Source organism: Capra hircus, chromosome 20 (genome assembly GCF_001704415.2).
Source record: "Capra hircus breed San Clemente chromosome 20, ASM170441v1, whole genome shotgun sequence".
NCBI classification, from domain to species: Eukaryota; Metazoa; Chordata; class Mammalia; order Artiodactyla; family Bovidae; genus Capra; species Capra hircus.
In genome coordinates this window covers 33,613,805-33,637,678 of record NC_030827.1, presented here as the reverse complement: position 1 = coordinate 33,637,678, position 23,874 = coordinate 33,613,805, and the positions used below count along the sequence as shown (strand labels likewise).

The window sequence follows — 23,874 nt, the reverse complement described above, 5'->3', positions numbered from 1 at the left end:
CGACAGAGGATGAGATGGCTGGATGGCATCACGGACTTGATGAACATGGGTCTGCGTGAACTCCGGGATGGGTGATGGACAGGGAGGCCTGGCATGCTGCAATTCATGGGGTTCCAAAGAGTTGGACACGACTGAGCGACTGAACTGAACTGAAGGCTTTTCTTATTCTTTTTCAACCTTTAGGGTCCCTAAAATTTAAAGAATCATTATCCTTAGTTTCTAATACTGAAACGGAGTGGAGCCCTGTGGGACTTCCAAGCATGGGGTCTTTCTATCCCCCATTTCTTGTAGGCAAGACTCCAGCCATTATTTTCCCTGAGTTCCAAAGGGCAGATTTGAACAATTCTAATCACGGGCTTCTCTAGTGTCTCAGTTGGTAAAGAATCTGCCTACAATGCAGGAGACCTGGCTTAAATCCTTGGGTTGGAAAGATCCCCTGGAGAAGGAAGTGGCAAGCCACTCCCACTTGCTTGCCTGGAAAATCAGATGGACAGAGGAGCCTGGCGGGCTACAGTCCATGGGTTCAAAAGGAGTGGGACACAGCTTAGCTACTAAACCTCCACAATGAAGGGAGAGGCAGCCAAGAAACCACAGGAAGCAAGATTAAAGGGACCGAGAAGCTCATCAAGATTAGGAGACTCACCACCTGAGATGAAATTAAGGTAGTGTAAATCCTGCTTACACCCTAATCTTGTCAGAGACCCCAGCTTTGAAACCCCCTCTTATAAAAACCCCTCATCAAGTTCCCTTGGGTAGAGACACAGTTTTTTGATGCAGAAGTCCTCCTTTGCCTGGCAAAGTAATTCACCCAAATCTTTGTCTTGGGGATTTGAGGGATTTGATTTGGCACTGGTGTCCAGAGAGGTGGCACTTTAGTAAAACTACATGCTCAGCATTAGTCCAAGTGTTTGGAAGGAAGAGCCAGTTCTGACTCCATGATAGATCTGTTTCTTTGATTTTAACCTTTGTCTTTTTGTTGCTTTTGTTATTATTGTTCAGTCCCTCAATCGTGTCCAATTCTTTGTGACCCCATGGACTACAGCACATCAGGCCTCCCTGTCCTTCACCATCTCCCAGAGTTTGCTCAAACTCGTGTCTATTGATTCAACAATGCAATCCAACGATCTCGTCCTCTGTCATCCCCTTCTCCTTGTGCCTTCAATCTTTCCCAACATCAGGGTCTTTTCCAATGAGTCAGTTCTTCGCATCAGGTGGCCAAAGTATTGGAGCTTCAGCTTCAGCATCAGTCCTTACAATAAATATTCAGGGTTGACTTCCTTTAGGATTGACTGGCTTGTTATAATTATACATAATGGTCTGCCTCAGGGAACCCTGCTCCTTGTTCAGCTCACCGGGAGATAATCTGACCCTGCTCGCCTGTGAATGGCTGCGAGAATGAAGAGATGAACAGATCCCCTCCCTGAGATTGGCCATTCAAGGGAATTCAAGATAAAGGATTTTTTACTTCCTCAACTCGTAACCGTCTCTGGTCTATAAAAGAACCTGGCATCCAGACTCCAATAAGATTGTTATTTTGAGATATTAGTCTGCCATCTTCTCTGTCAACTGGCTTTCCAAATAAAGTTGTATTTCTTGCCTCAACACTTCATCTCTCAGATTCATTGGCCTGTCATGTGCCGAGCAGAGCAAGCTTGGACTCAGTAACACAAACATGGTATACTTTCAGTTATATGTTTAACTATTTACCTTTAATAATATAATAAACACCTATAAACTCACCCCAGATGATACTATATGTCTAACTCCATAATTTCCCTGTCCCCCATTCCCATCCCATCCCCAGCCTCCCCCAACTAAGGTAGCCATCCTTCTGAATTTCATTTCCTTCTCATTTCTTGTTATTATATCAATTTCAGTTCAGTTCAGTTGCTCAGTCATGTCCAACTCTTTGTGACCCCATGAACTGCAGCATGCCAGGCTTCCCTGTCCATCACCAATTCCCAGAACTTGCTCAAACTCATGTCCATTGAGTTGGTGATGCCATCCAACCATCTCATCCTCTGTCATTCCCTTCTCTTCATGCCTTCAATCTTTCCCAGGATCAGGATCTTTTCAAATGAGTCAGTTCTTTGCATCAGATGGCCAAAGTATTGGAGTTTCAGCTTCAGCATCAGTCCTTCAAATGAATATTCAGGATTGATTTCCTTTAGGATGGACTGGTTAGATCTCCTTGCAGTCCAAGGGACTCTCGAGAGTCTTCTCATATACCACAGTTCAAAAGCATCAATTCTTCTGCACTCAGCTTTCTTTATAGTCCAACTCTCACATCCATACATGACTACTGGAAAAACCATAGCCTTGACTAGACGGACCTTTGTTGTCAAACTAATGTCTCTGCTTTTTAATATGCTCTCTAGGTTGGTCATAGCTTTTCTTCCAAGGAGCAAGCGTCCTTTAATTTCATGGCTGCAGTCACCATCTGCAGTGATTTTGCTGCTGCTGCTGCTAAGTCGCTTCAGTCGTGTTCAACTCTGTGCGACCCCATAGACGGCAGCCCACCAGGCTCCCCCGTCCCTGGGATTCTCCAGGCAAGAACACTGGAGTGGGTTGCCATTTCTCTTTCCAATGAATGAAAGTGAAAAGTGAAAGTGAAATTGCTCAGTCATGCCTGACTCTTAGCAACCCCATGGACTGCAGCCCACCAAGCTCCTCCATCCATGGGACTTTCCAGGCAAGAGTACTGGTTTGGGGTGCAGTGATTTTGGAGCCCCCCAAATAAAGTCTGTCACTGTTTCCCCTGTTTCCCCATCTATTTGCCATGAAGTAATGGGACCGAATGCCATGATCTTAGTTTTCTGAATGTTGAGTTTTAAGCCAACTTTTTCACTCTGTTCTTTCACTTTCATCAAGAGGCTTTTTAGTTCTTCACTTTCTGCCAGAAAGGTGGTGTCATCTGCATATCTGAGGTTATTGATGTTTCTCCCACCAATCTTGATTTCCAAGGAGCAAGTGTCTTTTAATTTCAAGACTACAATCACCATCTGCAGTGATTTTGGGTCCCAAGAAAATAGTCTCTCACTGTTTCCATTGATTTCATGTGAATTTCTAAAATCTCTATGTGTCTGTATTTCCATTATTTTGAGCCTTTTAGGAGAGTGCTATGCTGCATATAATATTTGGGGACTTAAAATTTCCCCTTAATGCTATGATGATTTATCTATACTGTGGGTCACTGAAATTCATTCTTTTTGAATACTGTCTTTTACATTACGTGAAATACTACAGTTTGCTCATCCAGTATTCTGTTGATATTTATATTGCTTTCAGGTTCTTGTGAACTATATATATTATATATATAAAATATTAGTCGCTCAGTCGTGTCCGACTTTTTGCGATCCCATGGACTGTAGCCCCCCAGGCTCCTCTGTCCATGGGATTCTCTAGGCAAAAATACTGGAGTGGGTTGCCATTTCCTCCTCCAGGGGACCTTCCCAACTGTACATAAAGGAGACTTCATTAATGTGCATTAGAGGATACCCCAGGTTAACTACCATAGAAAACTGTCTCTTGAGCCTTTAAATTCTATACCAATTCTGCACCTCTGGTTGGCTGACTGTTTCTTTACTTTGGTTTTAGGGTGAATGACCTGGGACTATTTGTTTTCATCAACCTGATTGCGAATCTAAAGGCACAGTTGAAATGTCTATTTTTCTTGCCATCCTCAGAAGAAGATTGCTGCAGATCTATAACTGAAAATAAAAACCAACCATATAACTTTTTAGAAAATTAAATTCTGTTGATAACAAAAAAGTGTTAAAATAAATAGAAATGTTTAAAGTAGAAGTTTTAATCCTGCTGTTATCATATCACCATGAGGCAGGAGACAGGCCCCCGTCTAGGCATTTACAACTGGCCTCCTGTTTACATATCTCTGGGCAGGAAAAAAGTGGGCTTCAGGCTAGACACTTGCAACTAGTCTCCTGTTTGCATTTCCAGAAACAGGACAGGTGGGCTCCAGGTTAGTTACTTACAGCCATCCTCCTGTGTGCCCTCCCAAAATGGAAGTAACAACAGATACAGGGTGAGCAGTCAGGCTTTGTGTCCAGTGGACACCTTAAGACAACGGTCATGGTAGCAACAGAGAAGGGCTAAACCTTGCTTAAGCAAAGAATCAGGAAGTCATATATTTCCCATCCTTGGGGCAAGGGAGACATTTCATGTGGCCAGAAAGGCTCCTTGGGGGTCAAAAAGGAGGGGATGCCACCCCATAATATGTGATGCTAACATGTGATCCCATAGGCCTCTGGACTGGAATCCATCTTGGAAACAAGTTGCACATGCATGTCTGGGAGGGTCCAAGGGTGGGTCAGGTGTGGAAAAAAGAAAAAGAACAATTGGCCAAGGGTAAAAAAAAAGACCTGGAAGAAATGTTCTATATAAATAACTTAACTGCTTCTTTACTGAGCTCCTCCTCACTAGTGGGGAAGCTCACAACCTTTCTCTCCAGGTGTATCTCTGCCTTGCTTCTGTCTTAACAAGCTATTTCTCTGTGTGCTCTCCTGTGTGTTGTTGTGCTGTGTATGTCTCTAATAATAAACTTTGTACCTGCATTTATAGTTTTTGCCTGCATGAGAAATGCTTTTTCACTGGGGTAAAACCAGGGAAAAATAGCTTCTACCTTCTAGTCCTTGCTGGTCTGGTGGCTAGGAATCCTGATTTTCATCCAGGCTACCCAAGGTTCAATTCCTGGGTGGGGGATTTAGATTTCCTTTTATACCACCACTCACTGCTGCCTCTCTGAGATCAATCAGAGATACCAGAGGTACATTTGTGTTATCTCTTTCCTGGCTGTCTTAAATATAATGTATATCTATATATACAAATAGTATATATACACTATACATATTAACTTTTTAAACAAAAATGGGATCTATAACTTGCTATTTTCCTTAATAATATATCATTTCTATCACTACTTGTCAATATGTGTAGATTTACTTCATCGTTTTTAACTTCATTTTGGTATTCCATTGGAACTGAGCAGAACTCAGCTTGCCCCATCCCATCCCAATCACCAAGGCCCCTCCATGTCTCCTGCCTCTTGTTTATAGGAAAACTGAAGTCTTCCAGGCTTCCCTGAGTCACAAAAGAGCAAACTCAAGCCATTAATGATTAGGACAGCAGAGTCACAGATTCGGTGTCTGATGCACATTCCTGAGTTGTTTTACAGATACTGTAACTGCCATCAGTGGGAAAAAGCCATCTGCATGATGAACTGACTGTAGCCATAATATAAACTGTTCCATCTTGAGCAATACTGAATCTATGGCCAGTACAATTCCAAGAACTGGCCTTAAGAGAATGGGATTAACTCTATGGCTCATAATGAGGCAGAAATTGTTAGGCAGTCAGTGTAGAGTCAGAGCCTTGTTTCTCTCTTAAATTTCAGTTTTAATTCTCTCACATAAGCATTTTGCTCTGTTAGCTCCGAGCTATATTTACTGCTTCAGCTTCTAGGCATTCCAAGGAATGCCACCCTTGTCTGGAGGGTCATAAAACATTCAGACCCAGGACAAGACAATCGTTAATTGCTGTCCAGTTTATCAAGGAGAAAAACTGCAGGTGGACCATTAGTTCCTAAACATACATTTGGTCTCTAAGTAATAGTCTGGGGTCTTGAGAAAGGGTCAAGGGATGGTGTCACAATGTCTAGAGAAACTGGAAACCAAAAAAAAAAAAAAAAAAAGAAAACCATAAAAATGGCAAATTGGACATTGCAACATTTAAACTGATTGGTCAGAAATTACATGCTTTTGGCCCAGAGCCAACCAAAAATGAATAGATCAATTCTAATAAAGATATAAAAACTGCTGTTGTTCCTGTCTTTGGGGTCTCTTCACCCCTTCTCAGTGTCTATGCTGAGGGCTATGTATCTCTGTCCTTTAAAATAAACTTTGCCTGCATGAGTGTTTTCCAGTTTGTGAATTCCATTCTTTGGCTCTGTGAACAGAATTTGGTTCCCTGTTTCAATAATAATCTATATCTTGGTGGACATGAAATAATTGTAGGATGAAGTAAATCTACACATATTGACAAGTAGTGATATCCATGATACGTTATTATGGAAAACAGCAAGTTATAGATTCCAGTTTTGTTTAAAATGTTAATATATATAGTGCATGTATATAATATGTATATGTAGATATACATTCTATTTAAAAGAAAAATAATTGTAGCTTGTTCTGTCTGCATATGTAAGTGGGCAACTAAAACTGTAGGCAAAGAGATGCTACAAACCCATCTGACATCTTCCACTCTAAAAATACGGCACCCTCTGTCAGTATGAAGAAGTTACAAAAGACAGCCTTTGGCCCATAATCCCATAGAAACAGAATTGATAGGGTCAGAGTTAATCCCACTAGAGGACTGTATGTAAAGAAAAAAGTATGGGAGACCCCCATAAGTTAATGATCACTTAAGAAAACAGGTCAGCGTAACCACAAACCCAAGTGGATTGCTTAGCAACAAAATCATGCAGAAGCATGGGTCATGCCCTAAAACTATAAAACAATGCTGTTCTGCCCAGTGACGGCATGCTCTCTACACACATGAAGAACAATAATTTATGAAAAGGTGACATTTCAAAGTAAAGACTCTCATTGTACTGAGGCCATTTCCATAGTGTCATGACAATTCTGGTTTGACCATGTAGGGGCAAGAAAACTGCCCAACCTGGAGGAGTTGATGATGCAAGCATAATGTCTACTCAAAAATGAGGAGGAAATTGGTCTTTCCCCCTCCCCACTTTTCCTTTGATTAGAAAACTATAGGACTTCCCTGGTGGTATAGTGGGTAAGAATCCACCTACCAATGCAGGAGACATGGGTTCAATCCCTTGTCTGGAAAGATTCCACATGGCTTGGAACAATTAAGCCCATATGCCACAGCTACTGAGCCCCCACTCTAGAGCCTGGGAGCCGCCACTGCCAAACCTGTGTGCTTGGAGCCTGTGCTCTGCAACAAGAGAAGCCACCACAATGAGAAGCCCATGCACAACAACTAGGGAGTTGTCCCCTGTTCCCACAACTAGAGAAAACCCGAATGCAGCAACAGAGACCCAAAATAAATGAATAAATAAAACTATAGCCCACTAAGTTCTCAGAGCATGCCACGCTTTCCTTTCCACTTGTAAGCCTCATAGGCATCCTTACCTAATAAATCACTTGTTACCTATTGCCGGGGGCCAGCGTGAGGAATCCCACCCGTGACAAGGTCATGCGGAAGGAATCCTGACAAAATGCAAGGACGTGATCAGACTTCAGGGGTTCCCCCTGGAATTTCCTGAGCATCCACCCCTCAAGACCAGAGTCTGCCTGCTTTACTGTGTTATGCTTTCCACCTACTCTTCCGTCATTAACAGGGGGCTGTCCCCCCACCACATTTTTATGGAAAAAAAATTAATTTAGAGCTTTTAGATAACAAATCTCCTGGGCATAATACGAGTGTTTCAATCCAAAAACCCCTCTGATGGCTTTCTAGCCTGCCTGCAGGACTCGTACAGCTGCGCATGTGATTGTTTACAGTCTCCCATCCTCGAGAGGCACAGGAAGCTTAAAACATCCTAGGAATGCAGGGGCTTCTGAGGTGTCAAGATCATTAGAATAAAACTGATTAAGCATTTCATTGTTGAGCCAATAGTTGCTGCCAAATTTTCATATCCTTTATTTTTAGATATAGTTGGTATATAGAAAAACAAGTAGTAGACCTGGTATTAGCAACATTAGGTCTTTGAGTTAAGTACCTTCTTTGTTATAACCCACTGCACCTTTGTTCTATAGAGATGCAACTTTAGTGCTTTAAGGAGATGCAGATGAAAGAAAAACACTTCAGGGGAAACGAAATTAACATTCATTAAGGAAGAGAGCCAAAAAGTGTTAGCAAGCCTCTTGGCCAGAAATAATGTAAATCACCTGAGACCTTTTGCATACCAAAAGATATACAGAAAGAGTCTGGGCTGCTAATGCTACATAATTTTGTATTACCCATTGATCTCTATGTATAATCAAAAGTATAAAAGGCCTTGAAGAACAATGGGGGGCGGCAATCATTGGAAGAACTGGTTTCCCCCTTGTCTCCTCTTTACTCTAATTTCAGGCTGAATTCCCATCTGGGGCATGGAGGCTCACCATGTCTACTTACTTGTCCCGGCTTTTAAGATCTGTAAGAGAGAGAGCCCAAGGCGGGGCACTCTCCGATATTCAAACGGGCGCCTGCGGCCTAACGTAGATGGTGCAAGCTCCTTGTCTGGAACTTTATTGGTTTTCCACGTAACCCAAGTTAATCAGCCTCTTCTCTCCACTTAATTTTCCTACTATACTATTTCTTCCTAATCTAATCTTATGGTAATAAATAAATAAGTTTTTCCCTCACCAACGCCGTCCCCGCTTCGAATTCCCTGGATCCACCGGGGCTGGACCCCGGCAACCTATCACTTTGGTTCTCTCTGAATTCTTACTCTGCTGGGACACAAAGTACTCCAGTACTGGAGCTTGTTGGAGCCCTCCAAAATGGTACCAAACAGTTTCAGAATGATGTTCTGACAAGTGGAGATTTGTAAGCACCTTTTGGCAGGAAAGGGCTCTTTTTAGGAAAGAGCTCTCTGCAGGAGACCCCTTTTGCCTTGTCACTAGCCTTAAACCTGGCACTCCACACTCTACTTGCCTCTGGCCCTAGCATGACTTTCAAATCTTGATCACTCCATACCTTGCCTAATCTATTGGTTCTTTCCATACATCAAAGATGTTGAAATGAAGAATAAGTAGTTAACAGAAGATCAGATCTCTTGGCTAGCTTCCTGTTTAATATAATCTTGCAAATACACTGTGTGAACAAGATAACCTCTAAAGAAAAATCTAAGAAGTTGACTGGTCTGCCCACAAGTCTACACACAGAGGGAGGTGGCAACAACTCTGACCCCCTATTTCAATGGTTAACTGAGATTACTTCCCCTCTTTCTTATAAAAATTTCGTGGCCAACCAGAATCCTCCGAGCAGTTTTTGGAGGACACTGAGTCCACCATCTCCCCAGACTGCTGGCATTCTGATTAAAACAACTTTCCTTTCTATCAATATTTGTCTTTCCAGTGCTCCCTTGATGGCTCAGCTGGTAAAGAATCCTCCTTCAATGCTGGAGACCTGGGTTCAATCCCTGAAGATACCCTGGAGAAGGGAACGGATATCCCTGGAGAGGGATACCCACTCCAGTGTTCTGGCCTGGAAAATTCCATGGGCTGTATAGCCCAAGGAGTCGCAAAGAGTCGGACACGACTGAGCAACTTTCACCTACTGGTTTTTGAGCGATGAGCAGCCAGACTTTACTTGGTAACACCATTGTTGATGTATCAACATCTGTTCCATAAATCCCAATTTGTGGAAATTTGAGTTACTTTCATTTTTATACTATTATAAAAATATGAAAGTGCAGATTCTTGCACATCCATCTTTGGTCATTTGTCTCATTATTTTTAAAGATAATTTCCTAGAAGTGGAATTGCTGCATTGAATGGTTTAATTTTTATTTTTATCTGTCACATTTATTTATTTATTGCTGCATATTGACAGATTTCTCTCCAAAAGGGTTAATCAATTCATAATCTTGTTATTGCAGAGCAAGGAATCTGAAGTTTAAGAGGTGCTACTCAGAGAAAGAGTTCTTGGAGGCTAAACCATATGAAACTGAGACAAGTCATTAAAAAAAAAAAAAAGGGTAAGTAATCTATAGGGATCCAGGATCTGTGGGGGCTCATGGCTGGATTCCCCCGAACTGTTTGGCTTGTTTCTATCTGCTCTCTCCAACACTAAAGGTCACCGACATGGTTAATCTTTGCCAAAAAGCATTACTCTGCCTTTAAAAAAAAAAAAAGCAAAACCTAACTTGTGTTTCTGCATCGAAACAGTTTCGTAGTTCATTTCCTGGTCTGCAGAAAACAGGAACAATGGCTACTGGCAGTGTTCCATCCCAGATCATAGAAAAAGAAAGAAAAAAGTTGCTAGAAATCCTACAACAGGATCCTGATTGTGTCTTAGATACGTTAACCTCTCGGAAGCTGATTTCTGAGGAAGAGTATGAGATTCTGGAGACTATTACAGATCCCCTGAAGAAAAGTCGGAAGCTGTTGATTTTGGTACAGAAAAAGGGAGAAGTGAGCTGTCAGCTTTTTCTCAACTGTTTGTTTAATACTTTTTCCCAGTCAGCTACCATTTGCAACTTAAATCACGGTAGGTTGAATTTCTACACTTTTTGGGCCAAGAGGGAGGAGGCAGTTTTCCTGAAAAAAAGAAAATGACTACTCTTTATTTTCATTTGTCATTCTCCTGGAGATAATTTTCAGTGAAATATGATAAAAGGGAAAAGTGTCCAAGATTTAAAAAGCAGGGAATGATGTATGTTATTGTTCTGGAGGATTTATAACTTTTTTATTCAAACACAATCCAAAACCAGCAGTTTTCTTGCTGGTGTAAATGTCTTACTGTTCTGACAGTGACATCCCGAAATACAGTGGAAAGAGACTACTGTTAGTGATACATTGGGATTTCTTTATCAAGTAAGTGAATTCATAGGTATTAACAACCTTAAGACCAAAAGATGCGTCTTTCACTTAGTATGGCCATTTTGAAAATAGAGGGAAAATAACTTTTGACACACATATGTGGTGTATTAGCAATTTCATTTTCTCTGTAAGTAGAATGCCAGCAGAATCCTCATTTTCTGGACCAAGTCAAATGCTAATTTTTCAATGTTCAATGATAATTAGTGGCAAATAGGGAGCATTTAGGGCTTCCCTGGTAGCTCAGCTGGTAAAGAATCTGCCTGCAATGCAGGAGACCCTGGTTGATTCCTGGGTTGGGAAGATCCCCTGGAGAATGGATAGGCTACCCACTCCAGTATTCTTGGGTTTCCCTGGTGACTCAGATGGTAAAGAATCTGCCTGCAAAGCAGGAGACCTGTGTTCTATCCCTGGGTTGAAAAGATCCCCTGGAGGACGGCATGGCAACCCACTCCAGTATTCTTGCCTGGAGAACCTCCATGGACAGAGGAACCTGGTGGGCCCCTGCTGGTCCATGGAGTTGCAAAAAGTCAGACACAGCTGAACAACTAAGCGCAGCACAGAGAGGCAGAGGCTAAGATAAAAATATTAATGCTAATGGTTTCTAATGCAGTACAGGACCCATATGCTTAGAGATATAGGTCTTAGTATTTCCAGGATTTATTCTAAATAAGAGCTTTTCAATTCTTCATTAGAAATTATTGGTTCAAATTTCATTAGTAATGACCCTAGGAAGTCTGAGCTGGTATTGAAAGTGTTAGTCACCCAGTCGTTTCTGACTCTTTGCAACCCCACGGACTGCAGCACACCAGGCTCCTCTGTCCATGGGACTTTCTAGGCAAGAATACTGGAGTGGATTGCTGTTTCCTTCTCTAAAGGAACCTCCCAACCCGGGGCTCGAGCTCAAATCTCCTGCATTGCCGGCAGATTCTTTACCATTTGAGCTACCAGGGAAGCCTGATTTTGGGTTACAGTAAATCCACAAGTACACAAAGGATTCAAGTTTTCTATTTCATCCACTTACCCTTTGAGTTTGCTGTGAAACACTCAAACTTTTGAGCTGGGCAGGAGTGTGATCTGATATTTTTCAGTGGGAGAAAGAAAGTTCTGAGCTGATTTATTGCCATTTATGTAAGTATTCCTATCATCTAGTGAAATAGATGATGCTTTGAGGTCATGGAAACTCCCTAATATAACATCTGTTCATTTCGAGAGAGAAAATAAAAATCTCTCAAACTTTCTTATTCTTTCCAGAAGTTTTGAAACATGAGTATATAGAGCCACCTCTACCGATAGGTGCAAGAAAGGAAGCTGTTTTCCTTCCTGGAGAGAAACAGCCTGAGAACCCTGAGATCACCACGTCCTTCCAAGAGAAAGAATGCTTGGATTTAGAAACCTCTGAGTCTTTCACAGACAAGAAAACTAGTTATCAGGAAACTGCTTGGTCCTCAAAGGAAAATGAGAAGGAAGATAACACATCAAAATGCACATCGCCACAGTCAGTTGAGATCATTGAGTATGAATATCCAGCAACTATTCAGTATTTACAGGATGGACAGAGATATGAGGAGCCAGATGATTCTTTATACTTAGGACAAGAGGACTATCTAGAATCTGTGGGGTACTCTGAAGATGCAAACATCACCTTGGAAGAGGAGGCTTACAGTGACCCAGGAGGCCTCTATGATGGCAGAGAGGATTCTGTGTACCTTGAAACCACAGAGTTCTCTGATGAAGAACAGAATTATGAGGATCCAGAAACTGGCATGTCATTGGAGGAGGAAGAGGAGAAAAGTATGGAAGGTATGGGAATCATGTGTGTAGAGTTACTTAAGCAAAAACTTAAATCTTGATTGCAGTATCATAACAGGGAGGGGACTGAGGAAGGGCACCACATAGAAGCAGAAAAGCCGCTCCTCAGAAATTCCTTGAACTTCTCTAACTTGGAGTTTCCTCAGAGGTGGGTGTTGACAGGGAGGAAAACCCTGGACCTGGAAATAGTGGAGAGTATGTGCGTGTGTGCAAAGTTCGTTCAGTCGTGTCCAACTCTTTGTGACCCTATGAACTGTAGCCCGTCAGGCTCCTCTGTCCATGGGGATTCTCCAGGTAAGAATACTGGAGCGGGTTGCCATGCCCTTCTCCAAGTGGACAGTATAAGATAAAGTAAGTATTAGGCTTCTGCAGTCACCTCCATCACACATATAACAAGTTGCTAACCACTCATTTTAGCTGTTGCCTTCTATACCTCAGCTTAAGTCTGTTAAATCATTTTAGAACCTTTGTGACCAATAGAATATGGAGATTATAGACCTAACTACTGAAGCAGAAACAGGAGAGAAATTTGTTGTAAATGGATAAGGTTCCAAAATAATGCTTGGCTTGAGCTATCCAAATATGCCATTTCAGTAAGGAAGATTATACCAGTACCTTGAATTTGAATATTTCTTAATGAAAATTCAAAATATGAGAAATGCTTAATTTGGAGAGATATTGTCTGGGAAAATAAACACCACCAAGTTCTGAATATAGAAAGGGAAGGTAACTACCAACTCACATTCAGCCCAAATCCATAATCCAATTATGGGTCTGAAAAGAGTAATTTCCTCCTCTGCACACCTTGACCTGGTTACTAGGATGCTATAACAGTGGTACCACAAACTTGGTAGCTTAAACAATCAGTTCAGTTCAGTTGTTCAGTCATGTCTGACTCTTTGCAACCCCATGGACTGCTTCCCATCAAGCTTCCCTGTCCATCACCAAGTCCTAGAGCTTGCTCAAACTCATGTCCATTGAGTCAGTGATGCCATCCAACCATCTCATCCTCTGTAGTCCCTTTCTCCTCTTGCATTTAATCTTTCCCAGCATCAGGGTTTTTTCCAGTGAGTCAGTTCTTCGCATCAGGTGGCCAAAGTATTGGAGCTTCAGCTTCAGCATCAGTCCTTCCAATGAATATTCAGGACTCATTTCTTTTAGAATGGACTGGTTGGATCTCCTTGCAGTCCAAGGGACTCTCAAGAGTCTTCTCCAACACCACAGTTCAAAAGCATCAGTTCTTCAGCTTTCATCTTTCTTTGTGGTTCAACTCTCACATCCATACATGACTACTGGAAAAACCATAGCTTTGACTAGACGGACATTTGTTGGCAAAGTAATGTCTCTGCTTTTTAATATGCTGTCTAGGTTGGTCATAACTTATCTTTCAAGGAGCAAGCATCTTTTAATTTCATGGCTGCAAGACAAAAAACAATAGAAATATGTTGTTTCACAGTTTGCAGGCAGGAAGTCTGGAGGTGTATGTAGGGTTGGTTCCTTCTGAAGGTTGTAGAAAGAGTCTGTTCCTAGCTTCTGGTACTTTGCTGGAAATCTTTAGAATTCTGTGGCTTGTGGAAGCACTCTGCCCCCCATCCCCTACAATCTGCCTTTATCTTCACATGGATGTCTTCCTGGGTTCATGTCTCTATGTTCACATTTCCCCTTTTTCTTTTGTTTTTTGGCCGCACCATGCAGTTTGCAGAGTCTTATTAATAGTTCCCTGTGCTGCAGTCACAATGCATTGGACATGACTGAATGACTGAACTGAACTGAACTGACGAGGGATGGAACCCAAGCCCCCTGCAGGAGAAGCTCAGAATCCCAACCACTGGAACACCAAGGAATTCCCAATTTTCTTATTTTATTAGGATAACAGTCATAGGACCAGGGCTCACCGTAATGACCTCATCTTAACTCATTATACATCTACCATGACTCCATTTCTAAATACCATTACATTCTGAGATACTGGGTCTTAGAATTTCAACCTATGAATTTGAGGGGTACATAATTCAACCTATAACACAATTCTTGCCCTACTCCCTATACCTTCCCAATTCATAGTTGCTTTTAGACCTCATTCTTAATTTTTTAAATATATTACAGTAGTTACATAGGGTTGAATTACTTTTTCATTGCATACCATCAGCATTATTCTGCAACCCCCTCCTTTTGTTTACTCTACTTGACTTTTTTCTCCATTCCTTATTCACCATCTTCCATAGGTAACACTCTAATATTATGTGTTTCTTGCATGATATTGTTTTGGTTTTTGTTTTGCATGTTTTTTTCTGTGTTATTTATTTGCCATAATAAATTAATAGGCACCTCAAAATTAGGGTCACTTAAAACAATAAGAGTGTATAATTGTTTATGTGTCTATAGTTGGCAGGCATTCTTCTGGTCTTCTCTGGGTTTACTTCTGTATCAGTGGTCAGCTAGCTACTGGCTCATTTCTTATTTTCTAGCAAGCTGTGCATGCATGGTCAGTTGATTCAGTTGACTCTCTGCAATGCCGTGGACTGTAGACCACCAGGCTTCTCTACCCATGGGATTCTCCAGGCAAGAATATTGGAGTGGATTGCCATGCCCTCTAACAAGCTAGTTTGGCTAACTCTCAGACTATGTCAGGCATGTTCTTAGAGTGAGAGCAGAGGAGTCAGAGAGACAGAGACAGAGTCCTGAAGGCATTTTGAGGCTTAGACTCAGAACTATCATGCCATCTGTATGATAGGTTTCCTAGGGCCGCCACGGTAAGATACTACAAAAAGGTGGCTTAGAACAATGGGAAATATATTGTTTTACAGATATGGAGGTAGAGACCGAAACCAAGGTGTTAGCAGGGTTATGCTCTTTCTGAAGACATTAGGGAAGGACCTGTTCCAGTTCTCTCTCCCAGCTTCCAGGAGCCTCTGGAATTCTTTGCCTTGAAGACCATCTTCCTTGTGTATTCAAGTCATTTCCTTTGGTGCGTGTGTCTGTTTTCAAATTTCTTCTTTTAATTAGGACACTGATCAAATTGCATTAGGGCCCACCCTAACAACCTCATTTTAAGTTGATGACCTCTGTAATGACCCTATTCACAAATAAGGCCACATTCTGAAGTACTGGGAGAATTAGCATCTTTTTGTAGGGGATACAATTCAATCCATAACACTGTTTGACTTCTGCCACATTCTGTTGGCAAAAGCAAGTCACAAAGCTTAAAGGGTTGGGGAAGAATAGGCTGCATCTCTTGCAAAGTAATATTACAAAACGTGTGGATACCAGAAAGCCATTGTGTGTTAGTCTCTCAGTCATGTCCGACTCTTTGCAACCCCATGGACTGTAGCCTGCCAGGCTCCTCCATCCATAGAATTCTCCAGGCAAGAATACTGGACTGGATTACCATGCCCTCCTCCAGGGGGTATTCCCAAACCAGGGATCAAACCTGGTTTTCCTGCTTTGCAGGCAGATTCTTTACCATCTGAGCCACCAGGGAAACCCAGGAAAGCCATTACTTGGGGCTAGTTTTGCAACCAATCTAACACTTGTTGAATAAAAAAAGATGCACAACATGAGAGTTGCAAGTTCAGTTTTATTTGAGTTAAAATGAGGATGGCAGTTGGGTAGACAGCACTTAAGATAGCTCTGAGAAACTGCTCCAACGGAGTAGTGGGGGAAGGTCAATATATGGGATTTTTGGTGAAGGAGGAGTTCACACAATCAAGCACTTATTTTACAAAAAGTTTTCTGCTAGCCACCAGGAGCTGATGTCACCATGAGGGGACTGAGTGCTTTTCTGGATATGAGAAAGTATAAGGATTGGGATACTGAAATCAGTTCCTGAAAATATCTAACCATCTAAAGGCCTGTTCCACCAGTTTTCCTGCAGCAACAAAGTGCCTCATTCTCCACCCTGAACCCCCTTCAGAGCATGTTGAAGGTCAATACCTGCCGCAGCACAGGACTCAATCTCCAAAGAGGTGGATGGAAAAATGCCCTTGGCAAGTGCCAATTTGTATTTGACACAGCCTTAGGAAACCAGAAGAAAATTTCAATAATAATGCAGTTACGACTGTATATGATTCTAATGGTTTCCAATCCACTCTAGCTGACTGGAGGATAAAAAATTTTTTTTAATAAAAATTTATGGCTATGCTCTGTCTCTTTCCTCTGTAATATTTGTCTATACAGCTGAGAACTGGGGGAAAAAATCAAATACATCTGATTCAAAGCAGAAGGATCTTAATGCTTTATGTCATGTTAAATGTTAGGCCACTCTCTTCCCCTCTCTCCTCACCCCATCATTGCATCTCATATTGAAGTCTCAGGAAGACTTAAGGCATTGCCTGTCTGCTCTGCAATGTATACAGTCAATTCGGATATAGGTTATGTAATCAACTCTCTTCCTGGTAGGCTACAGTCCATGGGGTTGCAAAGAGTTGGACACGACTGAGCGACTGCACTTTCACTCTCCCTTCTAGTTTATACTATTTGGGATCAGTCAATGATCAAACCCAGGTCTCTTACGTCTCCTGCATTAGCAGGTGGGTGCTTTACCACTAGCGCCACCAGGGGAAGTCCAGGAACCCATAAATTTATCATTTTCTCTGCTCTGTCTTCTTCCCGAAGATTCAGGTTTTTGTTTGATGTTATTCCCTGTTAGCCTGGAGAATTTTATTTATTTTTTGTTTATTGAAACATGTCTTCATTTTGTCTTCAATCCAGAAGAATATTTTTCCTGTAAAGAATTTTAGACTGGTGCCTTTTTGCCTTCAGAAATGATGGATATCGTTTCCGTTATTCGGCTTCCATTCTTTCTGATGCTCAGTTCAGTTCAGTCCAGTTGCTCAGTCGTGTCCAACTCCCCGCAACCCCATGAACTGCGGCATGCCAGGCCTCCCTGTCCATCACCAACTCCCGGAGTCCACCCAAACCCATGTCCATCGTGTCGGTGATGCCATCCAACCATCTCATCCTCTGTCGTCCCCTTCTCCTCCTGCCCTCAATCTTTCCCAGCATCAGGGTCTTTAGGTGGCCAAAGTGTTGGAGTTTCAGCTTCAAAATCAGTCCCTCCAGTGAACACCCAGGACTGATTTCCTTTAGGATGGACTGGTTGGATCTCTTTGCAGTCCAAGGGACTCTGAAGAGTCTTCTCTAACACCACAGTTCAAAAGCATCACTTCTTCTGTGCTCAGCTTTCTTTATAGTCCAACTCTCATGAGTACATCCATACATGAGTACTGGGAAAACCATAGCCTTGACTAGACAGACCTTTGTTGGCAAAGTAATGGCTCTGCTTTTTAATATGCTGTCTAGATTGGTCATAACTTTCCTTCCACGGATCAAATGTCTTTTAATTTTATGGCTGCTATCACCATCCACAGTGATTTTGGAGCCCAGAAAAATAGTCTGACAGTTTCCATTGTTTCCCCATCTGTTTCCCATGAAGTGATGGAACCAGATGCCATGATCTTAGTTTTCTGGATGTTGAGCTTTAAGCCAACTTTTTCACTCTCCTCTTTCGCTTTCATCTAGAGACTCTTTACTTCTTCACTTTCTGCCATAAGGGTGGTGTTATCTGCATATCTGAGGTTATTGATATTTCTCCCAGCAATCTTGATTCCAGCTTGTGCTTCCTCCAGCCTAGCATTCCTCATGATGTACTCTGCATATAAGTTAAATAAGCAGTGTGACAATATACAGCCTTGACATACTCCTTTTCCTATTTGGAACCAGTCTGTTTTTCAATGTTCAGGTCTGCCTCCTGACTTGCATACAGGTTTCTCAAGAAGCAGGTCAGGTGGTCTGGTATTCCCATCTCTTTCAGAATTTTCCACAGTTTCTTGTGATCCACACAGTCAAAGGCTTTGGCATAGTCAATAAAGCAGAAATAGATGTTTTTCTGGAACTCTCTTGCTTTTTCGATGATCCAGCGGATATTGGCAATTTGATCTCTGGTTCCTCTGCCTTTTCTAAAACCTGCCTGAACATCTAGAAGTTCACGATTCATATTGCTGAAGCCTGGCTTGGAGAATTTTGAGCATTACTTTACTAGCGTGTGAGATGAGTGCAATTCTTGTCATTTTATCATTGTTCCCTCTTATGTTGTACTATTTTTCTTCTGGTTGATTTCAAGATGTTTTCCTTAAAATGTTTTCTGTGATTAACTCTGGTGTGTCTAGGTGTGATTCTCTTGTTTTCATCTTACGTAGGGTTTATCAACCTCTAAATTTGGAATCTCCTCCCCCCTGCCAAATTTGGAAAATTTTCAGCTGTTATTTATCCAAATGTTTTTTGTCCCACTTGCTCCCCCTTCTCTTTTTGAGACTCCAAGTACATGTATGTTAGAGTTTCTGACATTTTTCCCAAGGTCCCTGAGGCTCTGTTCATTTTCTTTTTAAGTATTTTTATTCTTATTCTTTAGATTGGATCATTTCTATCACTATATCTCTAAGTATACTGAATTTTTCTTCTGTCATTTCCAGTCTTTTTTAAAGTCCATCTACTGATTTTTGAAAAAATTCAGATATTATGCTTTTCAGTTCAAGAATTTGCATTTTTAAATGCTGTCTTCTTTTTTCCTGATAATATCTATTAAATTATTCATTATGAGTTTATATTATTGTACATTCTTGAAAATAGTTAAGATAGCTACTTTAAAATTCTTATTTTCTATGTCCAACATCTGGGTCATCTTGGAGTGGGTCTCCATTGATCAACTGTGGGATTCAAATGAAAAACTCTGTCTTGTTTCAGTGGGTGGCAGCTAAAATCTCCAATCATTTCTTTTTGCCTTACCTGGGCTATTTTCATGAATTTTTAATTTACAAAATGATACTGGGTTCTAGAAATTATTGCTTCTTAATTTTTCATTCATCTCTGTGCTTGTTAGACATATCACTGTATTATTCCACTGTAGCCTAATATTACCTTGTCAACATTTGGCATCTGGCTTGGGCTATGTGGGTACCAATTTCTGTGCTGAAGAAACAGAGGATGGGTGTCCTAAGGAAAAGTGGGGGATAGGCAGGGGAGAGGCCAGAGCAGAACTTATATGTTTTCTGCAATCCCTTTTCTCACTTCCTCACTTCTCTCTTCCTCCTTTGGGGATCCTTCATGCTGACCTCAACTCCTCCCTCACCTTCTTACCCATCAGATACACCAGTTCAAGCAACTTTCAGACTGTCGAAGGATTTCTTAGAGTTCCTTTTGTTAATTCTTGAAACCTACACTTTCTCTCATGTCTACTGTTTCTTCTAGGCTATTTTTACAAGGGATCCAAGAAGCTTATGCTATGTTACTATCCATCGGGAGCAGAAAATGCTCTCTGATATTCTTTCTCTACTTAGCACTATCTCTGTCTTCTCAATAAGTGGCTAGAAGATAAATTAGAAAATGACATCAGGAGAAATTATATACAACATGTAAATTCTGCGAAGACAAAATCTTTCATTTCTCCAAACTTTAGCAAGAGTTAACATTTAATAAATAAATCAGTATCTACCTAGAGAGTTCCTTATACATATGTATAAAGAAGCATTAACAGGCTTTTTCATTACTGCATATGAACATAGCCAAAAAACTCAAAAACCTGAATGATCATCAGTAGACAATGGTCAAGTAAATAGTGGTTCTTCCAAACCATTAAGTACAATGGATTAATAAAATGAATTAAGTAGTTCTCTGTATATACTCACTTGGAAGAATTTGCAAGGAATACCACTGAGTGAAAAGAAGTTGGAAAATCATTTGGTATAATATCATTTATCGAATAAAATAGCATCCATTATACCAAACTGTGTACTTCTACGTATGCAAGTACATACACATATCTACTACATATGTACTTCTACATAAGTATTGAAAAAGGAAGAGAAGGAAACGTACCATATACCATGTTGACATATCTCTTAGAAGGAAAGTAGGCTTGGCAGGGTGATGAAACAGTACTTTCACTTTACTTGTTTCATCTTTTGAAAAATTTATTTTAAGTTGGAGCATAATTGCTTTACCATATTGTGCTGGTTTCTACCATACATCTACAGGAAAGAGCCACATGTACATATGACCCCTCCCTTCTGAACCACCCTCCCATCTCCTACACCATTCCATCCCTCCTCCATCCACAGATTAATGAGGAAAGAAGTTGTGGAACATATATACAATGAAATATTACTCAACCACAAAAAGAACAGACAGATGGTGGATCATCTTTTTTCCGAAGAAAATATCAATTACTTAATTTTAAAAGTCAGTGAAGGAAGCTTAGATGCTGAGCATGACATTCACTGACTATATCTTTTTTTTCCTACAGAAAGAAAAAATGTGTTTAAAAATGTCATGTCCTGCTTAAACCTGGACACAAGCAGAAAGCTTCTGCCAGACTTCGTGAAACAATTCTCCTTAGACCGAGGATGTACGTGGATGCCTGAGACTCCGGGTGACTTGGCTTGGAACTTCCTGATGAAAGTTCAAGCACTGGATGCGACAGCCAGAGATTCAGTCCTCAGACCCAAGGTTCTGGGTGAAGAGAGCAAAGGGGAACTGCTGACTGGAGTAGAGAACTTGGAAATTAGAGAAACAGCAACCATTAACCCCCTGGATGTCCTTTGCGCCTCCTTGCTGTCTTCACACAGCTCTTTGCAACGTGAAGTCATGTCAAACATGTATCATTGCCAGTTTGCTCTTCCCCTGCTACTGCCAGATGCAGAGAACAACAGAAGCATTTTAATGCTAGGGGCCATGAAGGACATTGTGAAGGAGCAGTCAACACAGTCTTCAGGAGGACCTACAGGGGATACAGAAAAGGTTTTGACTCTCATGAAGATGCCTGTCATCTCTTTTGTGCGTCTAGGATACTGTAGCTTTTCCAAGTCCAGAGTCCTCAATGCCCTGCTCAGCCCTGCCCATCTGAAATCACACAAAATCTTTCTTCATCAGGACTTGCCTGTTCAGGTGCTTCCCCGGCAGATCTCTGATGGCCTGGTTGAGATAACATGGTGTTTTCCTGATGGCAGAGGTTTAAGTGAAAACCCCAGTTTCCCCCAGAAGCCTGTTGCTGTGGCCAACCTTCGTGGAGATCTAGAAAGTTTTTGGACACAGTTTGGTTTCTTGATGGAGGTTTCCTCGGCTGTGTTTTTTTTCACTGACTGCCTAGGTGAGAAGGAATGGCACTTGCTAATGTTTTTAGGAGAAGCTGCCATTGAAAGATGCTACTTTGTCCTCAGTCCCCAGGCCAGGGAGAGTGAAGAGGCTCAGGTTTTCCAGAGGGTCCTGAAGTTGAAGCCATCACAGCTACTGTTTTGGGAGGAGGAGGAAGTAGAGCAGAGAGGAAGGAACATGGAGGGTCTTCAAGCTGCCCTCCAAGAAGTGATGTCCTCGTCACTCAGATGTGTGTCTGTGGAAGACATGGCCCCCCTGGCCAGAGAGTTGGGGATACAGGTAGACCAAGACTTTGAGAACATTCAGGGGATTCAAGTTTCCCCTAGTGAAGACTTGGCTGGAACAGCTGAAGATGAGGGGTCACAAAGACACAGTCCGCCAAAAATCTCATCTGAAAGCCCCGCTAAGATGTCTGAGATTAGTTGTCAGATCAGCCAAAATCGTCAGAATTTCCATCTCACCCCAATATTCATGCCTCCTCTGAGAAACTTCCATCCTTCACCAGCCAGAATTGGAGGTAACTTTAACCGTGGTTCTTTGACAACCCCTTGGGCTATGGGCTCCCGCTTTTGGTTACAGCAGAGGCCTAAGAGATTCCATCCTTTGCCCTTTCAGAATACAAGGGCACATAGTCCAGGCAAACATTTTGGAATTCAATATTTCCAGCCCCAGAGATTTTATTCAGGTGAAACATTTATGAGATTTTCAGGAACTCCTTGGAGACATCACATGGGTAGAACTTTTGGGAGACCACCAAGACCCATTTCTCAGCCTATACCGCCCTGGCCTCAGAGACCACAGACAATGGGAACCCTCGAAAGATCTGGGAAAGAGGACTCCCAGGGAGGTCACCTCCATTCCCTGGGTTCACGGCCAAGAGGAGCAGTTGGAAAGCCTGGGCAAGTCAGTGCCTGGGGAACAAGGCCAACAGAGACAATTAGAACATTCATGAGAACGAAACCCCATATTGAAAATCCTCACCATCAGGCCTTTCAAGCAGCAGGAGCCACACAAAACCCAAGAAGGACTGCCTCTCAGCGAGGAGCTAAGCTGAAGACACAAGGTGGGCCTTCAAATTCATCTTTCCAAACAGGATTCCATCCTATGTCCTACAGCATGTATTTGCCCAGCTCTCAATTCAAATCTAATCAGCCCAAGTCACCCCAGGTCAAACAGTCCCAGCACAAACCCTCCCAACCTGTGCCCTTTCAACCCAAACCCACTCAACCCAAACCCACTCAAACCAAACCCACTCAAACCAAACCCACTCAGCACCAGACCCCCCAAGCTGAAAGCTCTCCATCCAAACCCACTCAGCCCAAGCCATGCCAGCCCCAGTCCTCCCAATCTAAACCTTTTCAGCCCAAACCCACTCAACCCAAGTCATCTCATACTGCTCCTTCACAGGCTAAGGCATATCACCCAAGAGCAGGGCCCAAGAAGGGAGGGAAGCATTAAAATGTTTACTCTAGGGACCCATGAAATGTATTCTTTGCCCAGGCCTTTGCTATCATATATAGGGTAACCTGGAGGAGAGTGGCAGTGATGGTAAAAATGTACTATCATTAGCATGACACAGGAAACAAGATATATACAGCATAACTGGATATTATAAAAATATCTATGAGAATTATGTCCATAAAGAAAAGGGAAAAATATGAAAAGAATAAAAAATAGAATCAAGCAGTAAATAATAAATTGAATACAACCTTGAATATTTGGCAGTATATAACTTGAACCCCTGGTAGCTTAGCTGGTAAAGAATTCAGACCCTGGTTCAATTTCTGGGTCGGGAAGAGCCCCTGGAGAAGGGATAGGCTACCTACTTCAGTATTCTTGGGCTTCCCTGGTGGCTCAGACGGTAAAGAATCTGCATGCAATGCAGGAGACCTGTGTTGACCCCTGGGTTGGGAGGACCCCCTGGAGGATGGCATGGCAACCGTAAAGAGTCAGACATGACTAAGCGATTAAGCATGCACAACTTGAACCTAGGGAATAGAGGCTATAAAACTCTTTCACTTGGAGGAAAGTAAGGATGAAGCCTTTAATTTCAAGGTGATCATAAAATAGGGCACAAATACCCTCAGTGTTGCAAGAAAAATTGTTCTAGATGTTGGCTGCTCTAGGGATGTTTCGGTCAAAAATTTCATGTTTGATATCAGTCACTAAGCAGATAACCCTGTTTGTTTGAAATTTTAAAATCAACTTGCTTGCAATAATAGCCCCAAATTGCTTGGATGATAAAGCTTATTTGCCCCTTACATATAGAAATAATGAACTAACAACCAATAAATTTAATTATTTTGCCTAAACTTTTGGAGTGATTGTGTATGTTTCATATTTTAAA

General features: G+C 41.7%; 1 protein-coding gene across 1 annotated transcript; it reads left to right on the top strand.

The window, feature by feature from the left end:
* CARD6 (caspase recruitment domain family member 6) lies at positions 9,928-23,839 on the top strand. The gene is made up of 3 exons (XM_005694755.2): positions 9,928-10,239; positions 11,823-12,371; positions 20,680-23,839. The coding sequence occupies exons 1-3, from the start codon at positions 9,957-9,959 to the stop codon at positions 22,983-22,985; spliced, it is 3,138 nt and encodes a 1,045-aa protein (XP_005694812.2). The 5' UTR covers positions 9,928-9,956; the 3' UTR covers positions 22,986-23,839.